This window comes from Dermacentor variabilis, chromosome 5 (genome assembly GCF_050947875.1).
Source record: "Dermacentor variabilis isolate Ectoservices chromosome 5, ASM5094787v1, whole genome shotgun sequence".
Classification (NCBI taxonomy): Eukaryota; Metazoa; Arthropoda; class Arachnida; order Ixodida; family Ixodidae; genus Dermacentor; species Dermacentor variabilis.
In genome coordinates, this window is record NC_134572.1 from 30166182 (window position 1) to 30185987 (window position 19806).

The 19806-nt window shown below is 44.3% G+C and overlaps 1 protein-coding gene across 4 annotated transcripts in view; it reads left to right on the forward strand.

The window, feature by feature from the left end:
• LOC142582398 (uncharacterized) overlaps positions 1 to 19806 on the forward strand; it is an 80563-nt gene that overhangs the window by 24576 nt on the left and 36181 nt on the right. For all 4 annotated transcript variants that reach the window (XM_075692074.1, XM_075692075.1, XM_075692076.1 and 1 more), the window contains 2 exons: positions 3226 to 3481; positions 18888 to 19151. In XM_075692074.1, coding sequence (XP_075548189.1) covers positions 3226 to 3481; positions 18888 to 19151 — 520 coding nt within the window. The remainder of the gene's footprint in view (positions 1 to 3225; positions 3482 to 18887; positions 19152 to 19806) is intronic.

Here is a 19806-nt window from a genome sequence, read left to right on the forward strand (position 1 = left end):
CAGGAATCGTAATAAATCGTCTTTGATGCCCTGTCGTTGGCTGGAGGAGTTGCCAGTACTGGTACAGTCAATGACCGACTTTCCGGAGTCCCAACAATTTGGACGGCTTCGCGGCACCACCACATACCCCATAGAGTCAATGTATCAGAACGTGTGAAATTTCGGACGCAAGAACTCTTCGCCGTCAGATTTTTCATACGTTTTGCCGTGACCGCAGGTCCAAAATGGCATTAATCAAAGCCACCACCGCTGCCATTTTGACTACCTAGCCGCTCGAACTGGCGCTCTCGCACGCAGATACGCTGCCAGCCGTAGACACCACTGCAGCAACATTAGGCCTAGCTGCTTCAACGTTCTCTATGAACCTTCTTGCTGTTGGGTGCCGTGTCTTTTATTGAAAGAATTCACTGCTGTCAGCACTTGCACGGACTCCGCCTTTGTGGTCCTCACAATTGGCTTAGAAGCTTGGAATGCACAGTGCGTTGCATAATGCCGGTTCCCGAAAGTCAGCTTCGCCTCTGTGCAGAAATGTTACTTGTGAAGCATACGAAAAAGTATTGCAGTGAAGCATAACAAGCGTGGGAAGGGGCTGTTGCCACGGGACACAGCATGTATTCCTTAATTATACACGCACGCACACGGTATTTCCTGTCACAGTACAAGCACTAATATGCCTAATACATATACTGACAGGCCTGCAGAGCGTTTTCGAATGTGTCTGTGGCGGATTGAGCCCTTAAGGGCAGCAAATGACATGCTTTTATTTTTTCAACCGGCCAATTTTTTGGACGTTTCCGCGGCTCCTGGGGAGTTCGAAAAATGGGATGGGGACTGTGAAACTGACCAAGAAGATGCATCAAATGGTCCGTGTGGCGAATTAATAGCGGAAGGCAGACAAGAACAGAAAGGACCTATGCATTGGGGAATGAACGGGAAAGGAAGCATGCTGCCACCATTTTGAGCTCAAAAAACTAAGTGTTGGCTGATGCTGAGATGCAAGTGTCCCTCATCCAAACCAAAATAAACTCGTTAAAGCAGTCAAACACAACACTGAGGCGTCGTGTGTGGGCTGAAAGTATGTCAGGACAGTTGAGCTTACGAGCTGTTAAGAGAGAATCTCAATTGTGACAAAGTTCGGGCCTCATACCACTGAGCTTGCTATCAGTTGACAGAAGTTGCTCATATTTGAAAATATTTGCTTCTGTATGCATCTCCTTTTTATTTGTATTTGAGAATGTCCGACTCGATTTGCAATTTTTTTTTCGAAGACATTTTATTTGCTGTGCATTTTACTAACCCCGCCCTTTTTTTTTTGAATAACATAAACACTACTCCTTAGTATTCAACTCGCATTAAGTTGTTTATTTTTTTCATATGCTTACCAGAGAGTGACAACGTCGGGCGATATGATTTCAGCCCGTCTTGACATAAAACATAGTTCTGCATCACTCAGGGAATTTTGCAAAGGCACTCGGGGAAAACTTTGAAAACTCTGGGAATTTGGAAATGTCAACTTGGCAGACACCTGGTAGTGTTGCCCGCTTATAGATAAGCCTGTTAGGAAATGGGCAACCATCTATCTCATCTGTGATAGTTGTGGAGTCATTTAATAAATGCAGAATATCAAACACATTATTAATCGTACAGAGGACAAGATGTTGTGGCTCTTTCTACCAAATGTTGGAAGTGTTGACGATGGACATTAATCATGTTTCATACTCTGAAGGTAAAGTTTGCCACTTTTTTCTGTGTGTGTACGTGATGTGAGTGCGCTATAATTGGAGGTGCATTCCATTTTTCTTGATGAAACTTGGGTCTGAATTTGATATCTACTTTGTTTAGGAGCTCTGTTAGGTTTTTTTTTTTTTTTTTGCTTTGAACCCCCTAAAAAGGTGGTTGTGCTTTAGATTCAGGGCAAATGCTGACAAATGAATCAATAATGTTTCTTTATTTTTTCTGCCTCTTGGTTAATTAGATTAATTCCATTGGTCCCATCAGGGTCGAATTAACATAAGTAGACTATATGTGAAAAGTGCAATATTTGATATACTCTTAGTTTTGTCAAAAGCACATCTTGCAGGGCCATACATGAGATCTAAGCTTTTTTTATCCTGTAACTTTGCAGCAACATTGTATTGGGCACTTGGCAGCTGTAGATACTGTAATGCAATCCTGTAAATGTTACAAAGTGGTGTAATCATTGTGGCATTGTTGCTGGTAGTGAGGCTGGCGATGCTTCCTTTGTTTTGCAACTTCCTGGTTTTGGGCGCATCCTATATTTGGAGTATGTGCCATGTTTTTGAGGCTGTAACCGTCACTTTAACTTAAGCCTACGTGAAGCCAAGCCAGCTCGGACAGCTATGCATTCTGAGCACATGCATGAGTGCTTGGACTGCACCACTACCATGGACAGTTGCCCTCCCAGCAACCTACTAACTTAGTGTTGTTCTGACCTCCAAAATACATGCGCAGATGCCACTGCCCTGTGTGGAACACAATACCTTGCAGTAATTGCCGAGGGGTGCTGTAGTGATAAAGACGACTGGTTAGCGTGCCCAACTCCGAAATGTACATTGCTGCAGTGGCATTGGTTCAAATCCTAGTGCTGACACTTTGGGAACAGTTTCATTTTTTTCTTTGCTCAATCGTGAGAGTGAAGTGGCTTGATGCTGGCTAAAACATGGTTGTCAGGATAGCGGAATGGATGAACTGATGGGCACACAAGGGAAACTCAGTTTTGAGTACTTACCTCTTGTCACATTGAAATACTTGTTGGTGCTGGATTGCACTAAATAAGTTCCTATAGCTTGCTTTTGCAAACCAATAAAGGAGGTGAATGCATTATGACATAGTGACGCACTGGCTTGTGGCTGCCACCTGCGAGTGTAGCCAGACGAAATGTGTACAGCACCCCTTTTTTTATTAACTTCATCGTACCTAGCCTTACTGTTACTCATTGGCAGATTTTGTTGTCATGTCGCTAGGATGTAAATAGGACCAAATCTGGTGGTTCAGTTCCAAGTTCAATGTCAAATTAAACAATGTATTCCAACTTTGATACTTGCCAACTGTAATCCTTTCACGTGTGAAAAGCGTGGTGTAGTATGACTTGTGTGCATTGGTGCTTCTTCAAAAGCATTGGATTGGCTAATGCTTGACGAAAACTGCTGCACACTTGTTCATATACTGGCACAGCTTCGCAAATCACCTGCCTGGCTCTTGCAGGCAACTGCGAGAAGTCCTTCAGCAGAACGGCCCGTCACAGGAGGACGACCTGCTGAATGCACTGGCACCTGAGCAGGCTTGCCGGGTGCTGGCCACGTACGACACATTAACTGCCTTCCTGGACCGGCACCCGGGATTCCGACAGCTCCACGAGGACCTGCACTCATTCATCTACTACCAGGACCCTGACGATGATGACGACGACGACGACTGCTACAGTCCCACTGTTCCACTTTACAATGGAGTCCCTGCACTGGTGTGTGCCAAGTTGTCTGTGTTGCGTTTTGAAGTGATAGCGTTCTTTAGCTACTTCACCCAGTTTGAATGGATGTTGGCCGATCTTGCACTAAAGAATGAGGAGTGTACGGTGCGGAGAGAGAAAGTGTACATATGAAGAACAGGGCACCTAATTGGTTGGTGTATGCGTGAGTGAGATCACACACTAGACAAGGAAGTGGTAAGAAGGGAAGCTTACAACATGTACTGGCATGTTTTGCATTGTGGCTTTTAGATTGTCGCTTCATGTATCTACTGACACACGCATTAATAATTATACACTAATAATTAGAAGTATAGTAAATAATTGGAATGAATAAATTACAAAAAACAAAGAGCTCTCTACTGCATAGAAAACCTAAAACAGACCACACAGCACCATTCATTTTCCTTCCCTTTACGATTTCTACATTTCAATTAAAAACTATCTGAGTATGTTAAGCTTAGAAAAGAAAGTGTGTGAAACAACTGGCTGTAGGTGGGAAGTGGGACCTGAGGTGGGATTTGTTGCCCGTTTTAGTTTTTCCTTTATATTTTCTACAGTTCAGTTAAATAATTTACCCTATGCTTCCTTTTGATAGGAGATGTGTGTTCAATGCATTCACAGTCGCCCTAAGATCCGCTGAGACAGATACTGCTACTAAAGAGGTTGCTGTTGGAGTCACCATAGGGGTCAGGCACGTGCGTGCTAATTAAGCTGGAATTTCCAGAAAAGGCCGATTTAACGTTCGAAATAATGAGTTCGGGCCCCTAGAAATGCACGGGCACTGGCCGGGACCTTCGTTCGGGATAGAGGTGAAAAATCTAATTAACAGGAGTCAAATTAGCGGAAGTCTGCTGTATTTTGGTTTTAATGCACTACTTAGGCATGGTTATTCACCATCTTGCTGGTACCTCCTTGAAACTGAAGCTAGTGAAGCCTAGTCGATCCACTAGTTGCTGACCGCGTCCAAAACGCAGGACAAGCCAAGACAACGCATTAAGTGGTGAAAGGCTGGATTGGCTACATTTGATGTTTGTGGCGAGAGTTCGTTTTGTGCATCCAGCGTTTGTTCATTAACATGTTAAAGGGGGAAGTGGATTTTGGAAAAAAAGAAAATGTTATTCTTTGAGACATAGTGCTGACAACTTGAATATATATGCAATGTTATGTGCTTATTCTTGGGGATGGAAGTGCTATGCCAATTGTGCCATCTTGTGCCAAACCACCGAGCTGCGCCAACTTGCACCAAAACACTTAACTTTGAATGAAGTCGCCAAATTTAGTGGGATTTACATGTTCTGTGGCAACCACACAGCCATGTGTAGATTAGCATTTAGCCCTAGAAGCCAAGCTAAAGCAATCAGTTTCAGTGTGGGTGTGTTTGATGCCGCGGTGTAACTTCGCCACAGGAAAACGAAAGTCCTTTGTGCTGTACAATGTGTTACAAATGCTTTTTATGTAAGCCTTAGACATTTGCGTAATATGCTGACCAGCTAAAGGTGATTTCAACTAGTGCTTTTTTTTATGGGGGCGGCCAGGAAAGAAAGCTGAACTCTCAGCTGAATTAATGTTACACGGTCTGTCTTTACATATATTAAGGCTCGCTCATACATCCTATTGATAAATGTGCATTTAATAATGGTGAACGCCTTGTGTGTAACGTTCAAGATAGTTTCATATGTGCACCATGTCTGGTTACCAGGATGGTAGTGCGACACCCTGACAAAGGAGTCAGTTGCTTTGGGAAACTTCTTGACCAGAAATTTCTAATGGCAACTGTAATCATCACTCAAATGTGCACTCCAGTTACTGTATACAAACTCCACAACACCACAAACACCATACAAAGTCATACTTTGGCGGCCGCAAAATGCAAACAGAGGATGCAAAGTTTTGGTTTAAGTCTACCTTAGCAACCGAATGGAGGTCGTAAATGGTTGGAGAGTATGCGAACAACAGAAATTGCGTTCGCTGCAGTGATGTTCATGATGCGACTTGCGCAGATTGAGTCCACAAATTTTAAACCATTGCTTGGCATTCAAAATATTGGTCACCGTTTTAAATTGACTTTATGGGGCAGCCCTAATAATCAAGCTTGTGCAAAATATTGGTGGGCAGTGCTGATTGGAAAGCCACTGAACAATTTATTTTTCCCTTTATTCTTCTCATAGTTGTTATTTTTTTCTTTGTTTTGTTGGAGCACTGGCAAACATGCAAAGTTACTTTGTTTGCCATTGCATTTATTCTGTGGTACTCTATGCCAACTGAATGTCACCAAAAATTTAAGCATAACTGAGGGCATTACACGAACGATGTTCACTGTATGTTGACGGGCATTGTTCATTGTCGTCACAGTCAGTATCTCGTTCATTGTGCACTAATATATCGAATTAGCTAACTTATAAAGTTACGTAATTGATCAGATGTCAATGAAAAAGTTGTGGAAGATGTTGAAGCATAAGCAATCACTGGATTTAAAGCAACCTCAGATTTCCATTATAATTCCCGGGAAAACCGGGAATTCTCAGGGATTTTCGATAGTCTGGAAAAACTCAGGGAAAACTCAGGGAATTTGTGCTTCTATCAGGGAAAATTAGCTGTAATTTTATTGAAAGGGAAAGAAAGTCGGGGTAAAGCTGGCTCGAGTAGGAGGAGTTGCCAGTGTTTAGTCAACGACCGACTTTCCGGACTCCCGATAATTCGGACAGCTTCGTGTCACCACGACGTACCCCATAGAGCCTATGTATAATAACGTCTGAAATTTCGGATGCAAGAACCCTTCACCATCAGATTTTCCAAACTTTTTGCCGTCATGGCAGGTCCGAAACGGCAATAATAAAACCACCACCACTGCCACAGTTTTGATTACCTCGTCGCTCCTCGAACGCTCTCGCACGCAGATCCGCTGGCAGCCGTAGCCACCACCGCAGCAACGCTAGACCTAGCTGCCTCTGCATTCGCTATTAAGCTTATTGCCGTTCTGTCCCGTGTTTTTCATTGAAAGAATTCGCCGCTATCAGCAATGGTACCGACTCCGCCTTTATGGTCCTCGCGATTGGCTTCGAAGCTCGGAAAGGCCTACGCGTTGCATAGTGCTGGTTGCCAAAAGTCAGCTTCACCTCACTACAGCAGTATTACGCCGTGAAGCGTGTGCAAATTTTTGCAGTGAAGCTCAACAAGTGTGGGAAGGGCAGTTGTCACGGGACACGCGTGCACCCGCTGCCTTTTATCACAGGATGAGCACCGATGTGCCTAATAAGTGTACTGGCAGGCCCTCGGAGCTTTTTCTGATGTTGTGCGGCAGTAAAAGACATGCAGTGGCGTACCAACTATTTCTAGAGTGTGCGTGTGTGTGTGCGTGCTATATATATATATATATTCCCAATTACTCTTATACTAAGTGAAATAGCCTGGAAATGCTTCTGTTATAAGTATATTTAACCGACGAGGACCTATTTATCAATCACGCATGCTGAACCATGGGGGCCCGAAAAATGAGCTCAATTTGCATTTATCTCTTGCAACTATATAACATGTCAAGATGATACAAGGGCAAAAGGCAATGAGTGCACCCACAATGGTCTCGGATCGCAGCCAGTAGTAGCAGTACAGCATACATAAAAAGGCACGTGTGCTACAAAGAATTTATATAATTCAACAAAGAATTGTACTTGCTGTTTAATTCTACAAGATAAATGTATCGCTAGCTTAGGTAATAGTACTGTTGAGGTTTTAGGCGACGACGTACAATCAACATAAATTACTTGCAATATTTACACATTAAAAAAAGTGTACTCGCCATCTCGGCCCTGCGACAGTGGACATCCAGCGAACCTGTTAAAAACCACCATTACAACTGCTGAAGGGGGTATGCATTCCTTTAGTGCTTTATAATGCCCCCCCCCCCCCGCCCTTTCCACACACTCAATTTCCACTAGATTTGATATCTGTTAAGGTCACAGTTATTCCAGGGCAATGGAATAAATTCTTTGTTCGAAAAACACATTCATAAAGCTCCGAATAGCTTACATGCGTAATATACTAAAAATGCCATTAGTTCTCTATCTTCGAAGTTTGCCTTCATATTGGTGATAATGCGCCTTTTATTTTCGCCAAATATAAACAAAATGTATTGTTTAGTTCATGGTGCACATCGCTGAAACAAGGACGGAAGGTGTTGCGACACATGAAAATAAGGAAAGAAAAACTACGGCTCAATATTATTTACGCTTTTAACCGGACCATGAACATAAAAATTTTGTCACACATTGCAGGTACAATGGCCCCCCCCCCTCCATTTTCCACAAAATATGAGCCTGTTGTGAACCACAGCTGTGTTGGGACACCGGGAAGCATAGTTGATAGTGGCCATATCGGACACACTAATGCTTGAATAAGAAAATTTTTACAAAAGCTGTATTGGATCCAACCACTTCGCACAGGAAGTTTCCATTGGGCACCACCAATTTTTGCTAAATTTGGTCTTGGCGGCTTTTATAGTGCTGCCAGAGCAGCGGGCTCAATTCTTTCGCTCTCGTTAGACACGCTCAAACACGCTGGAGTGCTTGCATACGTAATTTATTACGAAAGCCATCTATATTGAACTTCACCTCCACATCACCCATTAATTTGTCCTTACAGTAACCAAACCTAACGAAGCTGCCTTCTTTAGTTCAGTGAGGATACCAGCCATAACTAATATATCACGCATGACAAAGTAAGTACAAAAAATGAGGGTTCAATGATTATTCGTAACGCTTCTCAATAACCCAGAAATATTAAAACTATGCAACACATTCTAGTTGAAATGCTGCCTATTCCTTCAAAGTGTGAAGTATCTTAAACTCTCTTGGGACAATAGCAGTAGCGTCATAATTTTGAACACTTGTTCACAATTTTTGATGCTGTATTTGATCAGCATGCATTTACCATCGCACATCAATTTGCCATATAGCTCCTCTTGTGTTCGCACAATTTTATCTGTTGTTATTGTAATTATGCAAGCGCAGCAGTCTGTCTTACACCGCTCGTAAAACAGACTAATAAGGCTGTGGACCACTTGCATACCTATTCTACATGAAAATGTGCATTTAACCCACCCATTTGGAGCATTGCCTACACCTTATCCATACCATGCCCCTAATTTACCCTAGAAATAAACAAGATGCCTTGTTTAGCTCACCAAGAACACCGGAGAAACAAACTGCGAATCTCGTAATATCCCCTTCGGTCACGGCATAACATTTGCGAACCCAAATTATTTTTGCCATTACTGTGTAGTGGTTACAAGGAATAGACAGTGAACATTAGGCTTTGAGTAAATAGCACATTCTGCTTTCTTCAAAGGTATACCCTTTCCACTTCTCAGTGAAATGTATCCCTTTAAACGACCGCTTTCACGAAGGCACTGCCCTCTTTGACGTCCCTTCAAAGAGGGTAAGGCCTTCGTGAAAGCGAAGTTGGGGGGTTTCGGTAGTAATCGTAAAAGATTATTTCTTCCCTTGTTGTAATGCTTGGGCCCAATAATTAACCTTTGCAAGTAATTTGAGGGGGTGATTCAATATATCTATTGAAACTTATCACGACTCACTTTACAATTAATGAATATTAATTACTATATATTTACGATGGGTCACTATAAAATTCAGAGGCATTCTCCCGCCTTGACTTGCCTCCTGTATGGAGTCTCCAGCAAATACCTAATCTTCGAAAATATTTGCTTCTGTATGCATCTCGTTTTTATTTGTATTTGAGAATGTCGCACAATAAGTTTTACGCATTTTTTCCAATATATATATTTTTTTGCTGTGCATTTTACTAACTCCTCCCTTCTGTTTTCTTTTTGAATAAAATAAACACTACCCCTTACTATTCAAGCTGGATTAAGTCTTTTCTTTATTTTAAGCATGCTTACTAGAGAGTGACACCATAGGGCGACATGGTGTCAGCCAGTCTCTTGACATAAAACAAAGTTCTGTGTCGCTGAGGGAATTTGGCAAAGGCATTCAGGGAAAACCTGGAAAACTCAGGGAATTTGGAAATGTCAACTTGGTAGACACCCCCCCCCGCAGGGGCGTCTGCGTCAGCAGGCGTTTGGTGTGTTGCAACACCACGTACCCGAGGACACGAGGGTTGGACCCTCCCGCGTGTAACCGTGCGCGGCTTAGCCGTGTCTGGGGAAAGGGGGATCCTGGGGGTTGAGCCGATGCCGGGTGTTTGGACCTTTAAGGCCCCCCGGCGGAGGCAACACACCTCTTCGGCCTCTGCTTCACATAGACGGCACCCCCGGACTGACCCACTCGGGGGAAATCGGTAGTTGCCTTTTCCTTTCTCTCTCTCCCTCAAATCTTCGTCTTTCTCTCACTTTTAATCTTTCCTGTCCTCTCTTTATTTCCGTATTACTTCCGGCTTCGTAGGCGGCGAGGGTTAACCTTGTGCACTATATCCAGTCTTGGGTATATGTATTTGGTTATAGCGGGGTTGTACCGCTGGCGTGCACAGAACTGAATATTTGCGTCCTGTGTCGTCCCCTTGTTGGGCTCCATGGTGGGCGGCGGCCATCCCTGCCGAAAAAACCATACTTCTAATGGCCACTTCTTTTCCCCGACTACCTGATCGCCCTCAGAAAAGAGGGCGCACCGAAGATATTTTCCAATTTCTTGGGAACAAACAGCCAAACTTCCCCCGATTCCATGTAATTCATTCAAACAATCCTGAAAAGACCATGAGAATGATTTCTCCTTTCCTCGTATCTAAGTATCTAACTGAAACTCTTGGTACAGGCTATAAAGCAATGAAAATGGCTAGCGGCGATCTCCTTCTGGAACTCCGCACTCCGAAACAGCTTGAAAATCTTCCTAAAGTTCAGTCATTTGGGGAAATCCCAGTAACAGTAACCCCACACCGAACTATGAACACCAGCCGTGGTGTTGTTTCTGACGACGATTTGATGGAGCTCACAGAAGCCGAACTGTTGGAAGGCTGGAGTGAGCAAAACGTGATCAATGTTAAAAGAATAATGCTAAGGCGCGACGGCAAGGAGATAAAAACCAAGCATCTTGTATTGACTTTCTCCTCAAGCATTCTGCCTGAGACACTCGAGGCCGGATATGTAATGCTACGGGTCAGGCCGTATGTTCCAAATCCCCTCCGCTGCTTCAAATGCCAGCGTTTTGGCCACAGTTCCCAGAACTGCCGAGGCCGGCAGACATGTGCAAAATGTAGTTCCCGTGATCATGCCTCTGAAACGTGCGAAAACGCTCCACACTGCATGAACTGTGATGGCGAGCATGCCGCATACTCGCGGTCATGCCCGTCTTGGAAGAAAGAAAAAGAAATAGTCACAATCAAAGTAAAAGAAAACATATCATTCAAAGAGGCACGCAGGCGGGTTGCATACCTTCCTAAGGCCAGCTTTGCCGAAGTGGCGCGTCAGGGGGCTGCGTCACAACGGCCTCCGGCGGCTGTCCGACCCACAAGCCGTGAGTCGGCAGTTACGCCATCTGCCCCCGCGGCGGTTGCAGCTAGCGCTGCTCCGTTAACCCAGCAGACAGGGCCACCGACCCCGAAGGTGGGCACAGCCGAGGCTGCCCCAACCTCCCCGGACCCTTCCAGCGCTGGCAACAGCCGGCGCACCCAAATCCCTCAGGGAGACCCATCGACCTCCGGGCTGGTGGGCGCAGGGGTCTCGCCTTCCGAGGTGAGACTCTCTCGAAAAACTTCTCGCTCTCAAGAGCGCATGTCCGGTGCCTCACAAGAAACAATGGACACAACACCTATCCCCACGGCGCTCCAAGCGCCTAAGGAGCGGCGAGGCTCCCTTGAACGCTCCAAAAAAGGCAGAACCCCGGTTACAGGGCCTCGCAAGAGCTCTGTAATCTAAGGCATTACTTCCGTTTCCGTAAACACAGCACCAATTCGCTTTGAATATGGATACACAAATCATACGATGGAACGTCAGAGGTCTCCTTAGAAACCTTGATAATGTACAAGAACTGATCCACCAACACAATCCAAAAGTGCTGTGTTTACAGGAAACACACTTAAAATCCAAACACACAAGCTTTCTCCGACAGTACATAACTTTTCGTAAAGATCGCGATGATGCTGTCGCATCATCGGGCGGTGTCGCCATTGTTATCCATAAGAGCATTGCGTGTCAACTTTTACAGCTACAAACGCCTCTCGAAGCAGTGGCGGTTCGAGCTGTTCTCCTAAACAAACTCATCACCATTAGCTCTCTTTACATACCCCCACATTACAAATTAACGAAACAAGAATTTCAAGCCTATATAGATCAATTGCCAAAACCTTATGTTGTTCTTGGCGATTTCAATGCGCACAGCTTCCTGTGGGGCGACTCTCGTACAGACGCGCGAGGTTGTCTCGAACAGCTCCTTTTCTCTTCTGGTGCTTGTCTTCTGAATAAGAAGGAAGCGACATACTATTCTCTTGCAAACAGAACATTTTCTTCAATAGATCTTAGCCTAGTCTCCCCGTCACTACTGTCTGAACTTGAATGGGAAGTTAACGACAATCCTTACGGGAGCGACCACTTCCCGATACTACTAAGAACATATAAAGAAAACGAATGTCTACCACAGGCTCCTAGGTGGAAAATCGATGCAGCCGACTGGGAGAAATTCCGAACCTTAACTAGCCTATCATGGGATGACATGTCCTCGTTAGAAATTGATGCTGCTGTGGATTACTTTACAGCTTTCATTATAGATGCCGCATCTAAATGCATACGTGAAGTAAGTGGCTCGGCATGCAAACGGCATGTCCCGTGGTGGAACGATGAATGTAGAGTTGCACGTAGGAATCAAAACAAAGCGTGGGGGTTGCTACGTGCTTCACCCACTGCAGAGAATCTTGTTAACTTTAAGAAAGTTACGTCTCAAGGCAGGAGAACCCGCCGACAGGCCAGAAGAGGGAGTTGGCAAAAGTTTTTATCGAACATCAACTCGTTTACAGATGAGGCGAAAGTCTGGAACCGCGTAAATAGAATTAGAGGGAGACAAACATATTCACTCCCTCTGGTAAACACACAGGGTGATACGCTGCAACATCAGGCAGACTCACTTGGGGAGCACTTTGAGAGTGTGTCAAGTTCAAAACATTATTCGAAATCGTTCCTGAAGTATAAGCAAATAGAAGAATGTAAGCCACTCAAAAGAAAATGTCTACAGAATGAATCGTACAACTGCCCTTTCAGTATTGCCGAGTTGAGAGCTGCCTTGAGCTCATGAAGAGCTCTGCACCGACAGAATCATGTACGAAATGCTCAAAAACTTACACAATGACACGCAGGTTACACTACTCACACTTTTTCAACACCATTTGGGATGCAGGGTACCTTCCAACCGCATGGAAGGAAGCCATTGTGGTCCCTGTATTGAAACAAGGCAAGGACCCCTCCTCAGTGGCAAGTTACTGCCCGATAGCCCTCACGAGTTGCATTTGTAAGGTGTTTGAAAAAATGATTAATCGGCGACTCATTCATTTCCTTGAACTGAGCAAAATCCTTGATCCCTATCAGTGCGGCTTCCGAGAAGGGCGCTCCACAACTGACCATCTTGTACGTGTAGAAGCAAATATCCGGGACTCATTTGTACATAAACAATTCTTCTTATCCATATTCCTCGATATGGAGAAGGCTTACGATACGACGTGGCGTTACGGAATTTTAAGAGACTTGTCAGAAATGGGCATCCATGGCAATATGCTAAACCTAATAGAAAGCTATCTGTCCACTCGTACCTTCCGCGTAAAAGTCTGTAATGTACTTTCGCATCCTTTTACGCAAGAAACTGGAGTACCCCAAGGAGGCGTGCTCAGCTGCACACTCTTCATCGTGAAGATGAACACGCTTCGCGCTTCATTACCATCGGCAATCTCTTATTCTGTCTACGTGGACGACATACAAATAGCTTTCAAATCTTGTAACCTCGCAGTGTGCGAGATACAGGTACAGCATGGCCTGAACAAAGTGTCGATGTGGACAGACAAGAATGGATTTAAGATCAATCCTAACAAAAGCTCTTGCGTTCTTTTTACAAGCAAGAGAGGAATGATCCCAGAATCTTGCTTAGAACTATGTGGACAACAAATACCCGTAAACAAAGAGCACAAATTTCTAGGTGTTATACTAGACTACAGACTCACTTTCCTCCCCCACATTAAACATCTTAAAGAAAAATGTCTGAAAACAATGAACCTAATCAAACTTCTATCCCATACTTCGTGGGGTAGTGACAGGAAGTGCTTAATTAATCTCTATAAGAGCCTGATTCGTTCACGATTAGATTATGGTGCCGTGATCTATCATTCTGCCGCTCCAAGTGCGCTAAAGATGCTAGACCCTGTTCACCATCTAGGTATCCGTTTAGCCACAGGAGCTTTCAGAACGAGTCCCGTACAAAGTTTATATGCAGAATAGAATGAGTGGTCACTTCATATCCAGAGAACATACATCAGCCAAACATATTTTCTGAAAGTCCACTCTAATCCTCAACATCCGTGTTTTAATACCATTAACGATATGACATATGCTACACTCTTTCATAATCGTCCCTCCGTATGACAGCCTTTCTCGCTGCGTGTGAGGGAGCTTAGTGATCAAATGCACGTCCCACTCCTTGAGCTCCGCCTAATGCATCCAGCCAAGCTGCTACCTCCTTGGGAGTGGCAGCTCATACAATGCGATATATCTTTTGTGCAAGTCACAAAGCATGCTCCAGATATCGAAATCCAAATGCATTTCCGGGAACTCCAGTACAAGTATGCCTGCACAGAGTTCTACACAGACGCATCGAAATCGCGAGGGGGGGGGGGGTGTCCTATGCAGCAGTCGGTCCATCCTTCTCGGAATCAGACATACTGCACCCGGAAACTAGTATCTTTACGGCTGAGGCCTACGCACTGCTGTCGGCCGTAAAGCATATAAATAAATCACAACTCCAGAAATCAGTTATATATACGGACTCCCTCAGTGTTGTGAAGGCCTTGATGTCTTTCTGTAACCACAAGAATCCAGTATTTAATGAACTCTACTCCGCACTGTGTAAAGCATATATATCTAACCAACATGTGATTATATGCTGGGTGCCTGGACATAGGGGCATCGAGGGAAACGTTCTAGCCGATCAGATGGCCACATCAACTTCATTTCATGCAGTTCATCTTACTGCTTCGGTCCCTATCACAGACCTGAAGCCTTTCTTAAGAAGGAAACTACGAAACTACTGGCAACACATGTGGGACGAAGAAATAAATAACCAACTGCATGTAATAAAGCCACAATTAGGTTTCTGGCCTCCTGTAACAAAATCCCGCCGGACAGATGTCCTATTCTGCCGTCTAAGAATAGGACACACTTTTGGCACACATAACTTTTTACTCACAGGAAACGAGCCTCCAACCTGTGGTAGATGCGGGGAGAGGCTGACCGTCCTCCACGTCCTACTGGAGTGTCGGGAAGCCGAATCTGAAAGAAAGAAACATTTTCTCTTAGCGTACCGGCAACACATCCCCCTTCATCCTGTTATGTTACTTGGTCCAGAACCACTCTTTGACACCGACGCCGTCCTAGGTTTTTTGAAAGATGTTGTATTGCATGTTATTAGCCCCACACGTTCGTAGCGCTTCCTCTCTTCAAAGGATGCCGCTGCGATAATTATTTTAAATAGCACATGCCTCTAGGCCCTTGTGGTTCAAGGGCTCTGGCGAGGCAGTAGTGCTGTAAGCAATTCAACATCTCGCATATTTTAAACAGTGCATCATTCTTCTACGATGGATTTTAATGTTCATAGTATTCGTCATTAGACATCGCCATAATTTTATAGCACGTAGATTTTACGTGCTTTACAGCGACTATTTTTAGGCCTCTTTACAGCCAAGTCACATCTTCACAGAACTCATTATCATCTCCGTGAAATCACTAACACTGTCTTGGCACTCTTTGGCCATATCTGGCCCTTGCGCCACTAAACCACACACATTCATTCATTGGTAGACACCCTGCAACCGCACTTAATATATGCTTAACGCATCCTTTCCGCCATTGCTGGCGCAAAGGCACATCGCAGATTCGAGAGAGAAAGAAACTCGACATGCACAGTTTACGTACTTTACGCTGACATAATAAGAGACCATGTGCGGGATGTGCGGCCAGGTGCAGCACATGGCAGTCTGTGAAGAAGTGGCGGCCGGCACTTGATTGGCATAGTGGTCATAGTCGAGCATGGTGTTGAATTCGCGTGTCTATAGCTCGCTTTTCTGCCTGCCTTGGGTTTCGATGTGTGCAATGGGCCTTTAGTCTAATTATGCACCTGTTGTGGGGCATTGTTTATCTGCTCACAAAACTGAAACTCTGATCGGACACAAATTAACTTTGACATGCTGGTGAGCAGGGCGGTCAAGGAAAGAGACACACACAGTTGGCTTGTCAAAACAGGTGCATGCTTCAACATGATGCTTGTGATAACGGCGGATGTGTTCATTATGTAAAGTAAAATTTTTAGCGATTTTTTTTCTTTTTTTTCATGGCCACCTCTAAATAGCAGTTTTGCCCAAAATGCAAATCGTCGATTGCAATGGGAAATGTGCGCACAGCTATACGAAGTAAGAATAGTAGTTTTATTGGCCGTATAAACTTCCAAGCATTTGCTGACTAGGTAAATTAATAAGCATGGTGTCAGCACATACAGGCAAACATGAGCACATCGCACTCAGCGACTCTGGCCACTCTGTCAAAATGCTGACTTGAGAAAGTGCGGCAGCAGCAGCGAGTGAAGTGACCAGTGTGCTGTGTATAGCTTCAACGCAAACTGAGTGGCGATAACTCAGCACGCACACAGGTATGAGCCGCTGTCGCACCTAGACTCGGCCCCTGACTCAGATCACTTTCAAGATACGGTGCACTGCAGCCGCTCAGTATGCAGTTGCTGCCAGAGTAACCCCCCCTCCCCCCCCGTACCCCCAGCACCATGCATGCAATGGAAGACGGTGCGTTTCCTTCCCAATTCACTCCCTCACACGCGAGACCCGCAGTCGTCGGCGTCCCTCGGGTGTGGGCGTGCAACACAGTTCCTGCCTGTGTACTACGCCACCGCCCCCCTCCCCCACTATGGGGGTGGGGCTTTCTGCGCGATGAAAGACTGCACGTTTCCCATGCGCGTGCCAGATCGATCAGCGATCGTCGGCTTCACTCGCACGCTTTCACTCGCACGCTTTCACTCGCACGCTTTCACTCGCACATGCAGCATGCGGTGCGCAGTGACGGTGGCAGAAATGTGCCTGAAGCGTCCTATGACTTCTTTCGCAATAAAAGTAGGAGATGCACAGTACGATTTGGCATCCAATACGGCATTTGACACGATCATAACCCACCGGATGCCATATCAAACGCCGAATCATATCGCATGTCTCCTACTTCACAGCAGCAAGTTAAGGTTGCAGTCATTATGTAAGGAAAACAAAACCTACTTCTTGATTAAAAAGTGGGGGCTGCGTTTCTTACGCAAGTGCATTGATAATGAGAGTAAATACAGTATTCTGAAGAAACCCGCAATTATTCAGCTATCATAATTCGGTGGACTTCTGTTATTTTGCCAGGGGATGAAGAATCACGGCATGCATTCTGTACTTTCGTCTATCTGTAGCAATATGGACCATCACACAGGCAATTCTGTCTGCATGCAGCAACTCGTTGGCATGGTGGTATTCTTGCAATATCACTCCTGAAGGCCAGACTTGTAGACAAGTGACAGTGATACAGGCACTGTGATAAGACAGTGAGCTTAGCATTGAACCAAGAATGCAGTCTCTTGTAGACGCCGATGCACTAGTCACACAAAATCTAGGTATTCCTGAAATTATGATCCATGGGTACAATATTTTTTTGACACTTTTGCTATAGGCCATTTCATTCTATGCCGAATCTGATAATTAAGACCTCTAGGTGTTCCCCGTCGAGTCTGCATTATCATTAGACTGTGAATTCTTTATAGGCTCAGGCTTATGTAGTGTCTTTGCTTTTTATTTTTAACAGCACTTTACCGTAATAACTTTCCCAGTATGAGTTCTCCTTTTTCTTGCTGACCCATGGAAAATGTAGTAGAGCGATTCTATTGTTGTAATTTTGTTACCACCAGTGTTAAGGCTCAAGGTAAGCTTCCAATTACTTGCATATGATGGCATGTCACTGTGCACATCTAACCATGTTTAAGTGAAAGGGGAGCTTTTTCAACTTCAGGGCAGACTACTGAGTAATAAGAGACTCCATAAGAGGTTTTTCACGTGGCTTTATATCTTCAAAGGATGCTGTATTCCATGAAGCATAAGTACTATTAAAGACTATGCAGAACCAGTACAGTTGACTTCCAGTAATTAACTTCGATGGAACTGACAGAAAATATATGGTGCATTGAATTAAATATGCAGAATAACCATCCCACCACACGCTGCTTCATTTCGCAGTATTTACCCGTTCCTAACATGCCCCGCAATGTAAGGCCACAAGTTTTTATTTGGTAAAAGGAAACACTCCGCCCCCAAATCTAAGTTGCACTGTATTTAACGAAAGGAAGACAAAATTGCGTTTTCAACCCTTACATTTACGCTTGCAATGTCCATTGGTGTCACGCAAAGAGTTGGCACTTCCTTGCTGTCTATGAACCAGAACACAATGTCCCTCCTTTCAAGAACTTCTTTCTAGGGGTGTGCAAACATTTGCAACTTTAGAATAACGAATAGTGTCCTATCCGATTTGGTCTTTGAATTGAATAGTCACTATTTGTGAATATGAATATTTCAAAATATCAACTGCACACAATCAAGGAAATTGGAGCAAAGATATAATTTTTATCCTTGTGGCCATAACATATCCATAAAACTTAGAACTTGCGCAGTGAAACAGGATACATTAAACGGATTGTTTGCACTTTACAAAAAGACTGCATATGGAATCAAACTGCTTAATTCCTATTGCTGCATTCGTGCATTTCTGTAAGCACTTGTTAATGCTCAGTGTAATCGCAAAAAACTGCTAAGCTTTTATGGAATACTAGGATGTGAATACCATTTTATATCATTTATGAAAATGGCTGCTTATTATTTTGAAAACTATTTGAGAAATTTTAGAAAGATATCCGATATTCGATTCCATTTACTTCTAGCGCTATTTGATTCAGTCTCGAAATGTGCTATTCGCACACCTCTACTTCATTCATTGACTACTCTTGTGCAAGTCTTTATTTTGTGGTAGTGGTGCTTCGTGCTGTTTGAGAAGTCTGTCGTGAGTCTATGCAGAACTAATTGAGAGGGCAAGAAGTACACTGTAAATGGGCCGCCATTCTTGTAAAGCAGCAGCAGTGGTCAGAGCTTTATCTTTGCTTGACAGAATGCTGGTGCCGAGCACCAGCTGCACTCCCTGGTCACTGGTGACAGTGGACCCCGAAGTGTGCGAAGCTCGTGCAGCAGCACTTCATACGAGTCTGCCATGGAGGAGGAGGAGGACTATGAGAAAGGAAAAGGCAAGAAGTGTGGTCGCAAGGACGGCTCCAGCCAGACACCCTCACGGCCTCGTTGCCAGTCACGAGCCCTGCAGGCGGTGCAGCTAACGTGCGACGCCGAGGCCCAGACCCAAGGATGGGACCCTGCCCAGGTGAATGACTTAGTCTGGCAGGGGTTTCAGCAAGTTTGCTTAACACTTCCCTGTCCGTGGGAAAATAGGCAGTTTTTGGGTAGTCTAGTAAACGATTTTTTTACTGCTGCAGCAAATGTTTGATATTAGAATGTATGGTATCAATTTGTAAAAGTAGGAATGTGCATTCTAACGGTATTATTTTCAAGCAAACAATTATTGCCAATTCTTTGAAAAAGATTATTGAATACAAAAATTTGTAACGAGAATGAGAAAACTTCGTAAAAACATTGATGCTGCATTGCACCAAAAGAACATTAAAAAATTTCAAAATATACATTTTTAAGGAAAATGCTATATACAACATTTCTGCAAATACAAGCTTATTCTTATACACAAAGGAAAATGCAGAGGTCAACTCCCGGCTGTTTTGTTGCGCAAAACTCTACTCTCTGCGCCACTGCCGGCTAGTGATCCTGCCCAAACAATTCCTTTTGGGAGTGTCTTCCATCTGAAAATAAGATACGGGGGCAGCTTTTGCCCATCTGCAATGCAACAACGCATTGTGGTGACTAGTTTTTTCGTGGCTGGAAGATGAAATGCCCACTTGCTTCAACCCTTCCTTTTCAATGGTTGTGGTGGCAGGCATGTCAAAGTAGAGTGGCATCTGATTGGC